The 21,125-nt window shown below is 39.2% G+C and overlaps 1 protein-coding gene across 1 annotated transcript; it reads left to right on the top strand.

Moving 5' to 3' along the window:
- Positions 1–6,859: 6,859 nt before the first annotated feature.
- On the top strand, positions 6,860–20,032 carry GHRHR (growth hormone releasing hormone receptor; the record flags this gene model as incomplete). The annotated part of the gene is made up of 7 exons (XM_009880114.1): positions 6,860–6,916; positions 11,641–11,746; positions 12,348–12,455; positions 13,671–13,771; positions 16,967–17,064; positions 18,816–18,948; positions 19,879–20,032. Coding segments are annotated over exons 1-7 (757 nt in total), but the record flags the coding sequence as incomplete, so codon positions are not given.
- Between the last annotated feature and the right edge of the window lie 1,093 nt (positions 20,033–21,125).

Below are 21,125 nucleotides of genomic sequence, written 5' to 3'. Positions count from 1 at the left end.
TTTATGTTTATGTACAAGGCGTTTTTAATTTAAAATAAAAGCTTTTTTTTTTTTTTATGTTCAACTTGTTCTTTGCTGAGTTTTTTGGTTTGGTTTAGTTGGGTGGTTTTTGGCCTTTTTTTTTTTTTTATGTTCAACTTGTTCTTTGCTGAGTTTTTTGGTTTGGTTTAGTTGGGTGGTTTTTGGCCTTTTTTTTTTTTTTATGTTCAACTTGTTCTTTGCTGAGTTTTTTGGTTTGGTTTAGTTGGGTGGTTTTTGGCCTTTTTTTTTTTTCTTTCCATTTTACTTTTCCTCTGAAATAGAAAACCTCTAAAATTTCTATTGGCCCTATCAAAAAAATATAGAAAACTTTGTCCAGCTTTGGGTAATTGTAGAAATACCTGATACATATTTTGATGAAATGTGCTTATATTGATGAGGACTTCCGTAGAATACCTGGCAGAATAAAAACTTTATTGTTACCTTACTTCATGAATACTAACAGCCCTACCATTGAATTGCAGCCTCAACTTTTCACAACAAGCAGATTGAAGGGAAACCTTTTTTACCTGTAAATAAGGAAATCAAGTAAAATATCACTGATTAAACCTTTGAGCACACCAAAGACGAAGGCAATAAGTGTGCATGATGCATCTCCTTCAACCTATAGTTTTTCAGTAACAAGCTGCCATCAAAAAAAGCTAAACAGCCTATTTTGATCATTTGTACAGATCATGTGCATGAGTTTATATTTTCTTGTTTCTGTGTGCAAAAACTTTTCTTCCCACACCCTTAAGAGAGGTTTTAAATACGGCACTCAAATGACAAGGCACATGTCGGAAAACATCACCTGATGTTCCCTAGGTAGCCACAGCACACGGTTTCAAGTTTGTTTCAGCGGTGCCTGCCCTTTCCTAAAACGGGCCCCAGCTCCTCTACCAAGGACTGCCTTCCCCGTTACACTGCCAGCGTTTATGAGACACAGTGAGGTGGACAGGGCAACTGATTCTCCTGGGGGAAAAAAAAAGTTTATTTCTAGCTTGGATCAGCTCCCTGCTCCAGTTCCCCACTATGCCCACAAATAGCTCTGGCAGGGAGTAAGCAGCCCAAAGAAAGTTGAAAGGGGACAGGAGAGAAGTGCTGAAGCTAGAACTGTGGTCAAGTGCCATAGCCTTACTGCCAAGCTGGAAAAATTATCCCAGTGGAAACAAAATTGGTCAAGTACACTGGTGCAAACCCCTAGTATACAAGTGCTTAAACAGACTTAATTTAATATGATCACAAATTAATGCTCTACATTTTGCGCTATGTTTAAACAGCTTTAATTAAAATCCATCTGCTGGTTTCATACATGGTGCGAGCAAAATGATCACCCATTTACACTCTGTTGCCAAGAGATATTAATTCCATTGCATAATTCTACTCTGCATATTTTTGATCTTCAGTATTCAAATGATAATTCAAAGCCCCATTTATAAAACTTCTTGAAGCTCTGGATTGTCTAAAGATGCCCTCTTTCAAACACTCTCTTTTTCCTCAGAAACTAAACATTTATCTGTCACGTCTGCACAACAAAATTGCCTATTCTTGGAGCTGTGGTTAAATGACTTAGACCCAGCTTTCCTCCCCCCATCCCCTCCCACACCTTTCCTCTAAATTTCAATAGCTTTAAGGAATTGTCATGGCAATAAGAGCCTCTGTAGAGACAACCGTAGAGACTGAAATTTCCCTTTGTTCTACCATAGATTTGCCTTCAGTATTACAAACTTCAGCGTGACAGCGTGTGCCTGTGGGTCTGACCTTGGTAGACCACAGAAGCACTCCTGAATCCATTTTCACTCAGTTTTTACCCTGCTGATGGGATTAACAATTTCAGGACAAAATGCTAACTGTAGCCCTTTTCTCAATGCTGAATTTTGATACATTTTTCTAAGCATGGTCCTTGGGAAATATGAAGCTGTAACAATATCATCTCAGAAACTTTGAATATTTAACTCAAATTGTTTACTTTTAACTTTGGAAGCTTCCTGTTTTCTCAATGTCAATAAAATAAGTTGTTGTTACTGCCTTTTTTTAGGTAAATGGTCAGATTGTGAGATACTTGTTTGTGGTATTATGGTTTCCTCCAACTTTCCAATGTCATAAGACAGTTAGATGCTATTAATTGCTGTGGAAATGTTCTTCACAAATTATGGGCTATATTGTGCTGGTTAATGTTTCATACCATGGATAAAATTTAACCTTACCACCACCAACCAGCACCGTGTGCTCTAAGAGTCAGACAGTGTCCAGTCTTGCTTATTGGTGGAAGAGACAATTTACTCTCATGTGTTTACATGTAGCTGCAGTAGCATGGTGGTTACGGTACAAGAAGACATGAACCTGAATCTTCCTTAAGGCAAATCTGGTGTATGAGAGCACTGAGTTCTCAAGGTTATGAAGACAGGACAAGAACAGTCTAAAATAATTACACTTTTGTTGCCTGAGGAAATCCAACTACTCTTTTCAGTGAGGCTATACAGCTTTGGTAGATTACTTTTATTCTTTTTGTGCCTATTTACTGTATCATAACCCTCAGTAACTGAATTGGGTCCAAACAATGCAGATTTCCATAGGCATTTAAAAAAAAAAATTAAATAAAATGAAATAAGTATCCACATTTCACCTTTATAAGATTAATCTCTGTGTAAATGTCCTTGTAAATACAGTCATGGAGCAGATCTTGCAGAGAGACAAAAAGTGGCAGAAAAAAAAGAAGTGTCTTAGATAAGGTTGATGTCCTGGTTTCAGCTGGGAATGAGTTAATTTTCTTTTGTTATTGCTGTGAAAGGCATATTAGTAATGCATATCTTTTTAGTTGTTGCTAGGCAATGTTTATACTTTTCAAGGACTCTTGTCAGGTTCCCATAGAAGCTGAGAAGGAGCATAGACAGAATAATAGAATGAACAATGGATTATTCTGTACCATAGATGGAATACACTCAATATATAAATGGGGGTTGGCTGCAGGAAGGGAATACACCATCACTGCTTGGGAAGGTACCAGTTCACCGGGTGGTGAGAGTGACTTGTGTTGTTGCTATAATTATTATTTTCCCTTTCTGTTATTGTTCCATTAAACTGTCTTTATCTCAACCCACAAGTTTTTACGCTTTCCGTTTCCCCTCCTTTTCTTCCTCTTCTCCCTGCCCTTCTGGGTGGAAGGAGGAGGACTGCTTGAGAGGCTGGGTGGTTCTACCTACTGTCTGAGGTTAAACCACGACATTCCTCTTATTTTGAGAGGAAATGGGTTTGCGTTATGCCAGGCAAGGTTTAGGTTGGATATTAGGAAAAAATTTTTCACAAAAAGGGTTATCAAACATTGGAATACGCTGCCGAGGGAAGTGGTGGATTCGCCATCCCTGGAGGTGTTTAAAAAAAGGGTAGATGTCGTACTTGGGGACATGGTTTAGAAGTGGTTTTGTCAGGTTAGGTTAATGGTTGGACTTGATGATCTTAAAGCTCCCTTCCAACCTCAACAATTCTATGATTCTATGATTTGGCAATGCTGTTCTATGTGTAGGGAGAGGAGTACAGAAACAGGGATGTCGGGGCTGGGAGGAGGCAACAAGCTGTTGTGAAATTGGCCGGTATCTTTCAAACTAAGGGAGTTGGTAGCACAAGCTAAAACCATTCTGCAAAGAGCGGTGAGAGAATCCTTGAGAGAGGTGTGAAAATGTCAGACTCTCACCTTTGGAGAGCCCATGGGGAGAAGAACATTTCCTCCACGGCATATTCAGTCTCTCCACTGCAGCTCTGCCATCCTAAAGGCAATCTGCTACTTCTAGAAACAACCTGGCAGAGGGGCCGCATGCAATAGGGAGGGCGTTGATCATTGAGGTGATGAGTGGAGAGAAGATGCAGTAATTACTGATCTATCAAATATTTGCCTCTGCTCAGGAGAAGCGTGGGAGCAGACTTGCAGGGGCGGTGATATTCGAGACTGAGAAACTTGGATAGAACTGGTAGGAAGTGATAACTTCATCTGTGCCTGTGGAATACTGGCCCTTCAGATGTGCTTTTATGGTGAAACTAAGAAGCTCAAAGTTCTGTAAGTTATTGAGGAAAATTTTTTGTTGAAATGAAAAAATAGACATTTTTAAGGGGGAAAAAAAAAAGACCCATAAGCCCATTACTTTCTTTTAGACACGTCCTTCTCCTTAACCACAAACAGCTGGAAATTTGCACAGAACTGCGACAGTAGGAAGGAACTCATTTTAATGGAATGTCTGTGCCGCAGATTGGCAGAATAAGGCTGAAAATACAGAAAAGCCAGGCTTTCCAAAATGACCCATGGTCATCAGAGTTCCTGTGTGGTGGATTTCAGCATGAGACCCCTCTATACCAATGCTCACTCTCCCTGAAAAACTAAAGCTTTTTCAAATGTCTTACACAGTGCTCTCTACATTCTCTGGTACATTGAAAAGTGATAAGCAATGCCTTCTGCCGCTTTTATAGGCAGGACTTCAACAGCACTGAAAAAACATATATAATGGTTCAGATGTGGTGGTTGAAATGGAAAATTCTAACATGTTAGAATTGCAAAAGCTTACTCATGGGCAACATGCTTTTCTAATGCACGGACCAAAAAAGTACACCTCCATGAATTGTGAGGTGTTCCTCGCTTTTAACAGTACTGTTTATTATTCTTTTTCAAACAGTAGTTGAAATGGCTGTAGGATGTATGATCTGTAGACCATTTGTGGGATAGCCTAAAGACTATTAACCTCAATAACACTGATATGTTACAGGAAACCTGATAGACGCTCAGATTTTTCTTTAATCTGGAATCTCTTTGAGAAGAAAAGGAGAGGGAATGTGTCCGAGTGCTGTAACACAGCCTCTGCTGGCATGAGCTTGTGATGACAGCACCAGTCACTATGGCTTTATGAGATTTTCAAGGAGTATAACAATATTAAATATTTCTAAGGCAGCTAAAACTCCCTGTTATAGTCTTACTACTGAAAGTACTTTGAGTAATGTAAATATTCAGGTTGTCTTCCTCCTCAAATGGTAATATGAGGCAATCAGCAGAACACTGGCAAGAATTGCATACTGCTGCCAGACATTATTTTGAAGGCATGCGACATGGTGAATTAAGACTTTGTAGGTTTAAGTTCTCTTACCAGCTTTTTTTCATAACTTTATCGGCTGAAAAAGTAAATTTAACACTATGGGCTGAAATTCTTCCATGTTATACAGTTTCAGTGCTCGAGATTCTGTAGCTTCTGAAATGAGGTTAGGAAAAATATGAGAATTTGCCCATGATAGATACTCTTATAAGTGTTCATTTACAAGGTCTAGAGCACTGGAACTAGACGACAAAAATTGGCAGGAACACAGCTCTAATTTTATTTTAGACAGCCCTGTAAAATCTTGCCTAATTTAGGCAAGGTATAAGGCTATGGGGAAAAAAGAAATAAATCCTTATGCACACACTAAAAGGAAAGCTTGCCAACTTCAGCTCTCCAAAGACACCTTGCATAGCACATACTCCATTCCCTCGCAGCTCCAACCTACAACCAAGCCCTGAAGGCTTCATCCCCACAGATGTTTCTGAGTGTAGTCGAGCCTTGCATAAGTACAACTTTAGTTCCTCGTGGCTGTAGTGAATCTAGGGGCTGAGAGGCTCCTTTCCAAGGTCTCAGCATACCCCTCCCCAACCTGTGTAGATAAGCAGTAAGAGGTCATTTGATTTAACTGCAGAAAGATGAGCAGGAAAGATGGACAAAAAAAAAAGTGTCAGAGGCAAAAAAAGGCTTGTAGGATGGACCATGGCGGGAAGATGGACCATCACAGGAAGATGGACTATCACAGGAAGATGGACCATGTCAGGAAGCTTAAGAAGTGATTTTGAGGAATGACATGATATGAGAATAGAAGAGTGGAGAACAACATTTTGGAGAACATCTTGTGTCTCTGATTTTGCAATGTTAACCTTTGCTTGATGTTGATATGGAATTTGGAAGTCCTTCAAGACAGTATAAATCAATAGGCAAAATGTCATATATAAACAACATGGCTGGAGTACAGCTGACTTTATGATGTCTAGACATTAGACATTTAGCTCAAAGTGAGACTCAGTATTTCTGGAGTGGGATTCATCTGGCCTGCCTTAAAGCTTATGTTAGGGTGACATGAATGAGCTGAGTGTACACATTTCTATACTTTGAGTAGAGAAGATGACTAGTTCAGATTTAGACACTGAACTTAGAGAAGTCTGAAGCAAAATGAGAAGAACTTGTGAATTTTGCCTTCAAATCAATGTCCGACAGGTACCCAGCAGAATGGGTGTTCACATGCCTGTGAGTAGGTTTTGATCCTGTATTTTAAAACATAGTACCATGGCCATTATCCTCCATACAAACACACCCACACACAGACAGACTGAAGCCATGCTATGAAGTGTGTTTTATTAGAATAAATTGACATTAACAATAGCTGTTAGGAGAATTTTTCTCTTATGTCAGCCGTGTTGTTTTAATGCAGGATTAGCAACATTTAGAGCTGTCTATCCCTCCTAAAATGAACTTTTGTTACAAAGAAAGAAGCAGGGGTCTTGCCAGGAGGTACAGGATTCCCCTAATCTTGGGAACACTCCTTCAATTCATCCATTCCAGTCTTTGATCACGCAGCAAAGTCAAAAAGGTAGAAAGCAGGTTAAATGCAGCTTAGAGAGAGTTGTTAATATTTATTGCCCACTTCACTGTACTGTTACGTCACTTCTGTGCAAAAAGATAAATGCTTCAAATCAGCAACTGATAGGAGAAAAGGAAGTAAAAAAGCAGGTGAAAGATGATAAGAAAGGCTAAAAAGCGAAGTCTGAGTCGTGTTTTGGAACATGAACTCTAGTGCTTTATACCACTGTGCTCTGTACACCCTGAGTCTGGCAGTGCTTGTAAGTAATTGCATGAAAAAAAGCTTTTACTTCATTGTTTCTCAAAAATTGTTCATTTTCTTCTTGAAGCAGATGGTCAGAGAGAGCTTTATTTTTCGCATGAGTCTCTTTTCTCTTTGTTTGCTTTGGATTCCAGTTAAACAAGGCAAGACACTGTGAAAAGTGTGAACAGCAGCAGAAGGGACACACTTTGTAGGATCTGTATATCAATGCATTTCACTGCTTTCTTACCACACAGTCACTAAGGAGAAGCAACATAACTGGCAGAACCCTCCTTTTCTGTGTGTAGGCTTTAAAAGGCAGTAACAAGGAAGAAACTGGAGGAGAGCTGTTACATCAGAGCAGCTGAGTTCTGATAGTTTTCTTAAATTTCAGATTATACAGTCTTATTAGTTAAAATTTCATGTGCCTTGTTGGTAGCATTAATGTTATTTAATATGTGAGCAGCTGAGATGCTACAAGTAACAAATAGTTGAACCAGCCGGGATGCTTATGGGAGAATTAGAAGTACCCAAATGCATTAAAAAGCCTAGAGGTCTTGCTTATATTTTGCTTTGGACACTGATTAGTGAACCAGCATTCAGGATCACACAGATATCAGGAAAGTAAAAAGTGGGGGAAGGGTATTTGCTTTGCTTTTGAGAGTAATTACATTTTCAGCATCTTCCTTTTGTGATCCTTCAGCTATATCCTCTCCTCTTCCCTGGGAACCTCTTCTTTGAAGGAGGATTTCATGAAGGGTGACACGGCAGCTTGTTTTTTTTTGTGGGTCAAGAGAAATAAAACACTGTGAAATGACTGAAAAGACCTTTTACTGATGTGCAGCTACGGTTTCCTTTGTATCATCTGTGTGACAGACTCCGCTTCCCTGTAGTGTAAGCAGATAAGCATGATTGCTCATAACTAGAATATCAGTATCCAGTGCTAATAATTCATAATATCACTGAAGGTGTCTGTAAGAACCTGTCCCACTTACCCAAGAGAAATAGCATTTTCTTCTGCAAAGTTGTATTTGTTAGAATATGATTATGCACTGATCAAAAACGAATTTATGTGTAAGGGTATTGTAAAAATCTCCTAGCAAGTGTTGCATGCTTTATTATAATAGAATGTAAGTAAAAAATTCAAATAAGAGTAGAAAATGATGGAAAAACCAGCCATGTCTCTTCATTGTTGGTGTAACTTGATAGCATGCTTTCCCTGGAAGAGCTGAGCTCAACTTTTGGAGAGGTTTTAAATGCTGACTCTCAGCTTCCATAAACTGAGATCTTTTTGCTGTCAGTGAGTGCATGGTGCCCACCGTAATATGAAAAGAATTCAAATATTGAGCCATTCTGATGTCTACGAGTGGAAACAGAGGGAAAGCATCATTTAAGCAGCAAATTTTGCATGATGCTATGAAAACATAGAGAATAATGAAAAAAAACCAAATGAAAGTTTACTTTCTTATGTGTGCATTTCATGTCCATCTTTAAAGCCTGATCTGGATGAGGGTTTTCTTTTTTTTAATATATTTTTTTACTTTTTTTTTTATTTTTATCTCATTAACAAGACTTTCAGCAGGGGCCCTCTGACAAGGGTGAAGATTTGCTTGATTTTTGGTGGTTGTGCTAACACAGGTCCATTTAATACACTAACTGATGGATATAGAACATGCAATTCATATTCTGTTTGGAACATATCAGTGTTTATTCCATTTGTAGTTTAGTAGCTCAGTTTGGGGTTAAGCCATTATTTATTTATTTCGTCTCATAGTAGTGGAAGCATCAGTAAGGCAAAATAGTTCTGCTGTAATGATCTGCGCATGAACCTGCGTAATGGCAGTAGCTGTGGTAAGTAGGATTCATCTGAGTCAGTGCTGAAGCCCAAATTTAGAAAGTAACCACGGATTCAATAGGCAGGGGATTCCTAGTAAATTGAGTCTCAACCGCAGCTCATTCCACCCAAAACTAAATGTGTAAAATAATTCAATTGATCTACACACGACAATGCTAGCATATCCCTGTAAGGCTCATGAAAGAAACCTAAGATGACTAGACCAGATAATGATGTCTCTGGAGATGTAGACGGTGAAGGGAGCTGAATCACGTACACAGACATTTATTCCTGTCTTAAAGAATGGATCATACATCTGTCCCATTATTTGATGCTTTCAGAAGTGGGCAGAAGGGGAGGAGGTGGAAAATGAGATTACACAAGTAAGTCTATAGATGTTTTCAGAGTAGTTTGGAACCTGTTTCTACACCTTGTTTGGGAATAATATTCAGAGCTTTTTGGAAAGTAGAAGTGTCTGCTAGAGGTAGTCAGATGCTCTAGGGGTGGATATATCTAGAACACAGCCTAGGAGTGGAATAAATCTTTTTAGTTTATTTTGAGTTTCTGTTATAGCAGATCTTGAACTCAGTGTTTATTTAAGCAGCAGTTAGATCTGACTAGAGTATAAACTGTAAGAACATCTCCTAAGGTCAGGTCTTCTCGGTAATAATAAATACCTGGCACTTGATCAGCCTCACCTTTTTATTTGAGATGCACGTTGCAAAGTGTTCTCATGAGTCTGGAGACTTAGAAATAAAAAGAAAAAGGGTTTCCAGGACTGGTGAATAAGCCAAACGAGCTTTATTCTTGCCATGAACATTTCAGTGAGCAAAAGCAGTTTTCACAGGCAAAATCTAGTCAATTTTTTGCCAGGACAAATAATTTAGCACTGTGCAAATGGGTACATTTCCTGCCTACTGAGGTTTTTCTGGGCACAGTTCAGCGAACCAAGAGAATGTTGTAAAACAGTTTTTCAGTAAAGGGGATGATAATTTTTTCTACTGACTAATAAAGCTACTTTTTGCAACAGCCGCTGTACATGATGGGTAATGAGCTTTTCAGCATCGATGACTTTCATTGTCCAGGGTGAGTATAAGGGGGGAAGAATATATGTTGGCATGAGAACATTTTCTGTCATCTTGCCTACCATTGCATATCTTAGTGAAGTGGAGTTGAGGGACTCCCTAGACCTGTCTTTACGGATCGAGGCTGACATCATTGTGACATCCTACACATCGGATCTCCACCTCCTAGGGCAAAGGCAATGGCTGGCCTCTGCTCCATCCATTCACAGTTACCCTTCTTTCACATACATCAAAGTTCAGTCAGACTTGAATAGGGGATCTCCTTTTCATCGCTGCCTTAAACTGAGCCATGTCACTGCTGTCTGTCAGTTTGGCAGGAAAACCACATCCTCCTAGAAGTGCAGCAAATGGGAAGCAGACTATCTCCTTAAAGGCGTACAAGCGAATACATGCCATTTTCAACTGCCAGAGTCCCAACCCCAGAAGAGCAAAGGCTGCACAATTAATCTAGTATTCTCCTGCAGACCGAGAGCCTCAAATTGTTAAACAATATGTGGTTCAAATGCTCTGCAGACCAACATAAGATATGGACATTAACACGGAGGGGAAACACCAGCTCATTGGAACCAATAGGATCTGCCCTCTGAATGAACTGAAAGCCAGCTATTTATTTTCCAGATTCCCTGAATATTAATATTCCCTGAGTGGAACAAAACCGAGCCATATGCCAGCCACCTGTTCACCATGCAAGTCTCATCCTGAGTTTATTTTCTGTCGTGTATCTGTGTCTTTATGTCTATATTCACACATACAGAGCATACTGGCACCAGTGGCCAGGGCATAGGGATAAGATGAGAGTGTCTCTGATGACAACTGGCTTTCTGGACCTGGGGACAATGGCTATGGTTGGACAAGGCACATATTGCTTTCTTTGTGAAAAATAGATGTGTGTCCTTCAGCACAGTGGGTACCCCCACAGCAGTCGTGCTGTGTAACTGCCTGCTGATGACTTTCTCTTTTGGTGGCCAACACGCTCTGAATCCCTTCTAATTCTCTTGTGGTGTCCATGTAAGCAGAAGTCTACATAAGGACTAAAGCTTCCTGCTGTTAAAAGACTGGGTGCCAATTTTTTTCTCATATCAACCAACAAATGTTTTGTTGCAGAGTTTGTTTTTTTTTTTTCCAAAGAAAGGCGTTTTGCCTCCCACCCCGTGTAAAGAAAGGCAGATGGCAGAAGGGAGAGAACAGACTCATTCCTTTTGGAGTGAAGAGCTCATTCAGAAGACAATTTTGCAGTAAATGCATGAGGTTTCAAGGTGTTTCTTTGGAGGTTGGCGGGGGAATGTCTATGCTGAGGAGCAGGTGGTATCTGCAGCATGACCTGCAGTGCTGTGCCCTTCACTGTCAAGAAAGGGAGCCTGTCCAAGTGCACTCTGTCGCACTCTGCAGGGGCTAAAGTCAGGGTTCAAAGGAGTCCTGCACTCAAAGCTGGGCCTAGCAAAGAGGTCTTTCATTATGAACATAGCCAGTGAATTTTTATAAACTTTCTAGCACAGAGCTAGAGGTTTATGGTAGGACTTGATGATCTTAAAGGTCCCTTCCAACCTAGATGATCCTATGATTCTAGCATCCTCCAACAGCTATACCGCCTAAGGATTTGCTCTGATGTAAAGTAGCACAGCTCAACTGCCTTTGATAGAGCTCAGCCAGGTTCCCTTACTGAAAACATTGCAATTTCTGCAGAGACAGTGGCACTCTTCCACTGCTAAACTCTAAGCTATGTACTTAACACATCCTTGTTGCAAAAATGGGTCTGAACTTAATGGCTCATGAGATCCTACTCAACCCCTTCTTGCTAATCAGCTGAAACTCTTCTCCTTGTAGGTTGCTGGGAATGTCCACCCAGAATGTGATTTTATGACAGAGCTGAAGAAAAAGGAGGCTGACTGTCTGGAGGACGCAGAAGAGCGTGGAAATGCAACACCACCAGGTATCCATGTGTGAGCGATGAAAAGAGTGACAGAGAAGCGACTCCTTACCAGGGTCAGGACACATGTTACGAATGTGCATATTTGAGTCATCTACTTATTGTCCCACACCCCCTTTCTCTGGTCAGCTCTCCTTCCATCTACTCCCATTCCTATAAATTATTTTTTTCAACACTTTTTTTCACATTCAAATATGGATGGTAAATCTGTCTGAGTGAATCCTTCTGCCCTTGTCCTATTCCTCCCCCAACTAAATAGTATCATGCTTTTGTGTGAGGGTGTGTTGATCTTTAAAAATAGTGTAACCCCTTAACAAGTATTGTAATCTGGTCTTTCTTCCAGCATCACTCTCCCTCCCATTTCCACAATACATTTTCATTTGTTGCATTATGTCTGAAAACATAACATGGGGGGGTCTAACTAAAGCAGATTAAATAGTCCTCTAGAAGTATTTATTTCTCACAATTGAATAAAAATTGTGGCTAAACTATTTTTATAAAGTATGTAAAGGGTGGAGGGTCAAAGTTTAAAAAGTTTTTTTATTTTTTTTCATGTTGCTCAAATATAATTATGCTTAAAAGTATATTTCACTTTCTGTTTGAGGTTGCAAGAGAACTTGGGACAAATTACTGTGCTGGCCAGAGGCAGATGCTGGAGAGACTCTTGCCTTACCATGCCCAAGCATCCTCTTTCACTTCATGAAGGAGCCAGGTGATGTGCTAGCATGGTTGTACTCTGTTGTGTTGCGTGCCTGGCAATAGCATTTCTGAAAATGGGGGGTGAAGATAGAACATTGCAAGTTCCTGCTGTCTTGTTGGATCAGAGCATTACTGCAAATATTTCAGTAGGATCTGCGAGAGCTTAGCAGTTCTTCTCATACTTTAAGCATTATCCATAACTGTATATAATCTCACAGCCTGTGATGAGGCTCTGGGCCAAAGAACGCTGAAATCAATAGAGTGATTTCCATTGGTTTCCATTGGCTTTGGGATCAGCTTGTTGGGTGAGTTTTCTACAGACCTCGTATAGGGGTTGTCTAGGTCAGAACTTAAGCATGGGGTTTTACAAGATTTATGCTCTGATTACTGTGGGATGAAATGAAAGGCAGAGGAATGAATAATGTGATTGATTTTTAAGACCAAGGTTGGAGATGCAAAGCAGAATTCTGTCATTGAAGTAGCATGTGTTGGGTCAAATGCAAGACTGTACAAACCAATGCCTTTGTGACTGCTTACTCCCTGGGTAAATATGGCTAGGAACAAACTGCAAGCCTATAAGGAAGAAAGGACCTTCCAGGAAAGACCAAGATTTGGCAGTTCCACAAGAAAAAGAAACTGCAAAGCCCAACCTTTCTGCCTCACCCAACACATGCTAGTGATAAATGAGGGATAAGGAAAATCCCTTTCATCTGTGCAGATTCATTTCCTGCCCTGGGATTCTCTTACTTATCCTTCATCTGACTCAGAAATCTTTTTATGGAATTGTGCTATCCTCATAGAACAAACTGCTTATTCCAACCTCTGATCTGCAAAGAAAGAGTAAGCCCCAAGGAAGTTGGGAACAAGAAGGGATACATTAGATAGGTGAGCCCTGAACAAAGAAGTCTGATGGAAAAGTGCTTCCCAATCTTCTTCAGTGGACTTCTTTGTCCCTGACACGATTTCTTCCTTACTCCTTCCCACCTCTACTTCTGTCACCTTGGTTCTCTCACTTCTTCCTATTGTTTGTCTCCAGGTAAAGGGAAAAGTTTTGTATCTGACTACCTGAATGTACCCATGCAGAATGTCCTGTTAACTCTGTCAGATGCTAATGGAGATGATCTTCTCCTCCTGGTATAACCTTCCTACCAGCAAGAGATCTTCTCCTGGTTTTTATTTTCTGTGTTATGTGGATCTTCATCAGAAAAAATAAGTGCTTCTGTTTCAGCTGGGATAGTAAAAAGAAACTGCACAAAGAAAGGCTGGTCTGACCCATTCCCTCCCTACTACATTGCTTGTCCAGTAGAAGATGAGATTCTGCTTGAAGAAGTAAGTTTAATTAAATAAATATATGTGAGTGGTGTGCTGACGTTATAGGATTCCTTTCTATTCCTGCAGGCCGCTGGGGAGGGAAACTCAGCTGAAGCTCAAATTTCTTACTAAGTATGGAATGCTATTCAAATTTTACTCTAGTCACTTATTGCTAAGGATGTTTTATTATTCAGGTATAAGAGTGTAATAAAAATAAAGCCAGCTGGAAATTCCATACTATCATACAGTTCTGTTGAACTTGCTCGCAGATATAACAGCTAGAGATGTATCACAAAATGTTCATAAAATACGAATCAAGATATTTCAATATCAGTCAGCAAGATGATTTTGTGGCATCACCACATCACTACAACAAATGTGCTCTTTTAATAGCACTATTCCAAACTCAGCAATATCTAAGGACAAGAGGGGTTTCTGGTTTCTCATCCTGCCTAGCATAAAATATCTAATTCAGCAAGGAAAGAAAAAAAGTTTCAAAATCAACATCTCTGTAATGCAGATCAGAATTTGACACATTGCTTCAGCTAGATTTGCACGCCTCACAATATTTACAGGTTATATGTACAGGGAAAATATAGTGCTTGATCTCTAATAAGGATACAAACTTATCGTACAGACACTCTTAGCTTCCTGTAACTCCTCTTCCAGAGAAAAGAATCACTTTAAGAAATTAAAAATCATTCGGCTAGTCCAAGTCTAGATCTCTACCCTTCCTCTGTACAGGCTAAAGACTGCACTTTTGTCTTTGTTTGTAGAAGTCAGGTGAATGCTATCCTTTTTTGTACACTATAAAGAGAATGAAAATAACATTTATACTGTAGTGGATGAGGTCCATTCAACTTGCTCAAAATAATTTAGTTTATAACATCATGGGGAGATTTCTTTCGACTACTACCATGCTGTTTAACTCAAACTTCTTTTCCAGCCTCTAACCCTCAGTACCTGCCACTCTCCATAAATAAGCACTTATGCTGAAATGCAGCTCTTCTCTTTCTTTCCTTTTTTCATTGCTTCCTTAATTTCTGGTGTAAAACAATCTCAAATGAATCTATGGATATTTTTAGTAGTAACCCACATTTTACCTCAAGGTAAACTCCTCACTTGTAGGTTTATCCACTTAAGGATTTGATTATTTTCTGTGTTTTTCATCTCTGATTTGTAAGCAGAGGTTGCCAACTGGGGTCAGCATAGCACAGCTTTGGTATGTTTCGTATGGTTCCCAACTCACTGGCTAGCTTTGGAGCTCTGAGGGACTTCTCTGAGCTCTGGCTGGAATTGTGCATAGTCAGGTACGTGGGTAACCACAGCTCATCCAACAGACAGAAAAGGCCATTATGCACGGCTTCCACATCATTTAACTTCCTCAGTCTCAAAAAATTATTGTGTGAGTCTAAGGTGATCGCTACAGGGTGGATCTATATTAGTGCTTTGGTCAGGATCAGGTGTGAGCTTTTCAAGGAAATCTCGTGGTTATGCCCGCTTACTGTGTTAACACTGAGAGGTGCTCTCAGAAAGGATGATCTGGCTTCCCTAACCTGGGAGACAAATGCAGGGTGCACCTGGTGTGCTTTTACCAGTAATAAGAGTTCATCCTCTGGAATTAGACTATGGCTGGTGAGAAATGCACTTAACATGGAGACCCTATTGCTCTCTACCAGTACTCTAAGGAGGTTGTAGTGAGGTGGGAGTGGGTCTCTTCTCCCAAGTAACAGGTGATAGGACAAGAGGAAATGGACTCAAGTTGTGACAAGGGAGGTTTAGAATGGATGTTTGGAAAAATTTCTTCACTGAAAGGGTGGTGAAACATTGGAAGAGGCTGCCCAGGGAAGTGATGGAATCTCCATCCCTAGAGGTACTTAAAAGACGTGTCGATGTGGCGCTGACAGACATGGTTTAGTGGTAACGTGGCAGTGTTAGGTTAAGATTTGGACTTTGATGATCTTAAAGGTCTCTTTCAACCTAAATGATTCCATGATTCCATGGATGTAGGGTCCTCAGCGCCAAAGGTTTTGCTCTACTAAACCAGACCTAGTGACCTGCACCGCTTATTAAGGCAGGTGAAGTGACAGAACCTTTTTCTTGCTGACAGAAAGTGATAACCTCTCATCTTACAATGAGTTGAATTGCCTTCTGGGGTTGTTTGTTTTCCTTCACCAACTAGAAAAGAAAGAGAGTAAGAAGAAACAGGATTGTGTTAACAATTAAACAGTACAGGCATGTGGCCATGCTCTCACACTGCTCATTTTAGTATAGACTCAGTTGCTGATACTTAGGCAGCTGATTTTTAAGCACCTAAAATAAATGAAATAAATCCTACCTGATGTCAGCCTTATAATGCCTTAAGTTATACTTAAGGCTTAAAACAAGTATCTGCCCTTCCCCACAGTGGACTGTAGCAATGCGTAGCTGCGTAGATTTTATAAAAACATTGAAATGGGACTCAAGAGACAGACCATGTTAGATTGAAGGGAAAGATTTGCAGCCTAGAGCTTATTCATTCTATTTTCTGCTTCCATGTGTGATATTTGAAGTCAGCTTATCCTCATTCAGAGATTGTGTCTGATAGAGGTGCCATTTAAATTGAAATGGATTTTGACTGACATTCTGGTTGAGTCACAGTTGAGTTTGGCGGCAAGATAAAAGAGGAAAAAAACAAATCCAGGAAAAAAAAAAACACCAACCCCACAACACAATAAAAATGAAAAGGAAGAATAGAGAGCAAAATTGTAAGTAAGGAATCAGAGCAAAAAAAAAGTGAAGAAATATAAGGAAAAGCTGACAGAATTCTGTATTCAGCATGCAGCCAGCTGCCAGCGGGGTTGTCTGACTATTGCTATGGAGAAAACATGATATAAAATGCAGTGCTTATAAAAATGCACAAGAGTTTTTAAATTCCTTCATGGAAGGCTGGCTTGTTTTTTTATGGGTTTATGAATAAGCTGGAAATCATACTGATCAGTACCTGTTTCTTTACCAAACTGGGCTGTATACATGTAGCAACGGAATGGGTCTTCACAAAAGAAACATAATGATTGATTTCAGTTGAATTTTGCTGTGGGATTAAAGTGGGGAAAAAAGGCAGTGAGTGATGCGAACAGATTGAAGCACCAAACAAAGCAAAACCACCAAAATCAGTAAAACAGCTGTCATTTGGCTGCAAGTTATGTGACAAATAATTCTCTTCTTTTACAGCAATCCTACTTTTCTACTATAAAGATTATCTACACTGTAGGATACAGTGTATCTATCACCTCACTCATTATTGCTGTGACAGTTCTTATTGCATTCAGGTACGTAAAGTTATCCTCTAACCTCAATTCTTTCAATAGTTCTCAGTATCTTAGACTGTATGAGACAACATTAGAAATAACAAAGTAATATCGATAGAAATCCAGAAGAATAAAAATAAAAATTTCTGGTCAGACTGGTTTAATAATATTAAATTAAGTCTAGAAATGAAAAGTGATCAGATAAAGTCAGAAATAAAAAGAATCAGAACTGGGAAATAAACCCTGATGGTGTTTGGCAAAAGTCACCAGCTCACTTTGATCATAAATAATCAGTAGATATATTTGCTTGCTTTAGCCAGAATGAAGATAATTTCTGATAAATTATGTGTGCTTGTCTTGTATGAGCTCAGTAACTTATATTATTGAGAAGAATATAAACAAAGAACCCAATTCTGAATCAATGTTCCTGTATAAATTAATATCGAAATACCTACTACTATAGATATGTTTTGAAAGTTAAGCTCCAAATTTGGCTACATTTGGAAAGATTTTTTTCCCACTGAAATATTCAACTATTAGACATTTTCAGGTATAATTTAAAGTAGAGTAAAACTGATTGTTTATTTTCTCTTTTAACGTAGTTTTCATGTTTTCTGCCATGTACGATTTATTTTATTAACCTTTGTTTATTTCTTGTATTTGTGCAGGACAAAAAGGAGTTTTATAATTATGCTGTGAGAATCAGGTTTCTCCGGGGAAAGTTTCTTGGGTTCCTAGCTCATGTCTGGAAGTCAACAGATGTGTTTATTGACATCCACTCTGACCTCAGGAAAACAAACCAGCCCAAATAAGGGAAAAGAAAGAAACAATGGACATAAAGAGACTTAGCAACAAGGAGGAAAAAGTTGTAGTTAACAATGGGGTTGGCATTTGAGTTCAGTAATAAAATTCTGCACACTCTAAGTGAGCTTTAAGACTACATGACCCTGAGATTACTGGATCTGAATGGAATTCAGCTTTTAATGGGGCTCTTTGCTAATTAGCTAAAGTTTTCAGCTCCAAATGAAAACATAAAGTTGAAGCTGTATAACTCCTCCAAAAGTCTGCATTTAATAACAGTAAAAAAAAAAAAAAAAAAAAATCTGAATTAGCTGAACATGAGAATTTAAAGTAGATGTGCCAAATTGTTTTAAAACAGTTATCTGCATTCAGTTAGTTCATAAGAGTAGATTAGGTAAATCAAGGAAGAATTCCTTGATTCTGCAGAAGGCTGTCTGCAAAGGAATTTAACACAATTGAGCTCACCCATGGCGCTTTGCTGTATAGAAAATCTTACTAAGTAATCATTACCCCGTTCATTGAGAAAACTACCTAGTGAGTCCAGGGTATCTCTGCACGCTGGTTCTTGGGGGTCGTTTAGCCACAGTCAGAGTTGTATCAGTAGAGATCATTCCTCAAATGCAGGTTTCTCTTGGCCCCAAAATAATGCCAACCAAAAGCCTGGCTCAGGTATACTGAACACAAACTAAAGCTGAGATTCGTGGAATTTGGCAGAGCATCACCCGGGTACCACCTAACAAGGAAGGAGATTAAGATGAATTGCAGGTGCTATTAAGATGATGCAGGTGAATTGCTTTACATGAGGAAGGTTTCTATCTCTGCCTGCTTTCAGAGAGCTGTGTGGGTGGAAGTGTTCTTTCTATACATGCCTGGAAGTACCTGAGGTGAAACAAGGGCTTATTGCATATTTAAATTACTGCCAGCACAAGACAGTTAATTACCTCAGAAGGATGTTTCTTCTTTTCTTCCAGGAGGCTTCGCTGTCCCAGAAATTATATCCATGTACAGCTCTTTTTTACTTTTATCTTAAAAGCTATCGCCATTTTCATTAAGGATGCTGTCCTTTTCCAAGAAAAAGACATTGATCATTGCAGCTTCTCTACAGTAAGCACATGAAAAGCAAGATAACGTGGTACTTGATGTTTTTGCATACCATCTATATATGGTTTCACTTTTCATTGCTCTTTTTTACTACTTTTCTTTTTTTCCTTCTAACCTAGTAGTGAAAATTATATATATATATATATATATATATATATATTTGTAAGTATGTTTTACCTCCGTAAGTGTGCACCTCAGAATTTCTACATTCTGAATGCATCTGTGATCCTGTAGCACTCTAAATCAGAAAGAGATTTTGCCATAGAAAAAAGCGGTGTCATTACACTGTTATACTTCTATAATCTGAAGCCTAAAATTCCAGATATCTGAGTACTTCATAACACAAGTTTTAAAAGATGTTTGTTCTGGAAATGTTGGATTTCATGTTCTGACTGGAAGCTCTGAATTGTAAACCATGAGACACTCAAGGTACGAGACAATCAATTTAGCTTTGGTCCATCCACAAATACTGGTAACGTGGCAATGGTTTTCAGGCAGAGGTTTATGGAGTGATTCTTCTGTGTTGCTCGTGGCCACACCAAAATTTAAAACTGAGCCTAAGTAGGAAAGTGAAATATGAGGGGTCCTTAAAGATACTTTTTTTCAAAGGGCTGCGGAGCATTTGACTCTAGTCGTATAAGCTACACTGTAGGCAGTGCATTTGTGGGAGAAATCACACGCTTGGGAGACCAAAATATATTTCTAGCATAGAGAGATAAACCAAAATACAATGGAGATTCCAAACTATTGTGATGGTTAAGTCCTTACTATTCAGAAAGCCATATTAAATTTGAAGCTTTCCCTTTAAACATGGATGTAATTCTGAGATCTTCTTTGTAGATCTCAGCCAGAATTACAGATGCCTACTGCCTCTGCAAATCAAACACACACATGCACAAGTAATGCCAAAGCTATGACTTTCCTGTTCCCTAGACTGAATGCAAGATCTCGGTTGTTTTCTGTCACTACTTCATGATGACAAATTTCATGTGGCTGCTAGTAGAGGCTCTTTACCTAAACTGTCTGCTACTCTCATCTCTTTCTCATGGAAGAAGATATTTTTGGTGGCTTGTCCTCTTTGGCTGGGGTAAGTAAAGCTTTTACATGAATTAAAAAAAAAAGGGAAGATGTTACTGTGGAATCTAGTCTGCCTAATTGACGTGCCTGACTTGGGCATTGCTTTGATTTTATTTCTACATATATACTAGTGAGGAGCAATCAAGTTTTTCGAATATGGTATTAAAGACCCTATGAAAGAAATGGAAAATTAAGTACATTTGGGAGCCTGTGGAGAGAGAGCCAGTCCACTTAACCTTCTTCTCCCCACTGAAAACACAGATTCCTCTAAGGAATTATCCCAATCACCTCAGTTATGTGTACCTTGATTCAGTTCATGCAAAAATATACTTATATAGTCTTCTTCTGAGAATGGGTCCATCTGGAGGCATAGCAGGTGTTTTTGTAGTCATATAGTCTTCTGAGAATGGGTCCGTCTGGAGGCATATCAAGTGTTTTTGTAGTCCTGATATTGCTGCTGTCCATCTTTTGCATTAGGCAATTTTGTGAATAAAGGATCCCTATCCCCTAAATAACAGTGCAGGCACGAGAATGTAACATCCCCACTCCTTTTTCTTGTAATCTGCAATAAATCTAATTGTTCAGACATTCGTGGTGACTTACAAATCAGAAATTAAGTGGTTTCCTACATAAAGCTGCTGTGTAAAGGAAAAAGCAGAGAACTGCCTCCTGAGGATATACAGCAGGTGAATGCACTTGTCCAGGGGAATTTTTGGTCAGTTCAGGAAGGCAATCCATGCGTTTTGCCACCAAGGGTTAAGGTAGGCCTGATGACTAAGCAGAATGAATCACTTTTGGAGTTTTAGGGAGACTTCAAGTGCCTTTTTAGAAAGGTGTAAGGTAGGGTGCATCAAATTCTGTGTTTGTAAAGTGGTACTATTACTATTATTTTAAGAATGAGTAAATTCTATTTCCCAATATTTTGTCATACAAAAAGCATGCTTGCTAAATAAAACTGGGGTTTAATGTGCTCTCTGTATGCAAATGCTGACCTCTGGTGAGATCACCCATGTCAGCGGTGCTCATGTTAGTAAAAGGTTGCAAGTTTAGTCCTCTGTGGCAGAACTATATCATCTGCAAAGTGTGTCCCTTCATATCTCCAC

Source organism: Charadrius vociferus, unplaced genomic scaffold (genome assembly GCF_000708025.1).
Source record: "Charadrius vociferus isolate BGI_N301 unplaced genomic scaffold, ASM70802v2 scaffold1012, whole genome shotgun sequence".
NCBI classification, from domain to species: Eukaryota; Metazoa; Chordata; class Aves; order Charadriiformes; family Charadriidae; genus Charadrius; species Charadrius vociferus.
The sequence above is the reverse complement of the archived record's forward strand: the minus strand, read 5'-3'. Positions and strand labels throughout refer to the sequence as shown.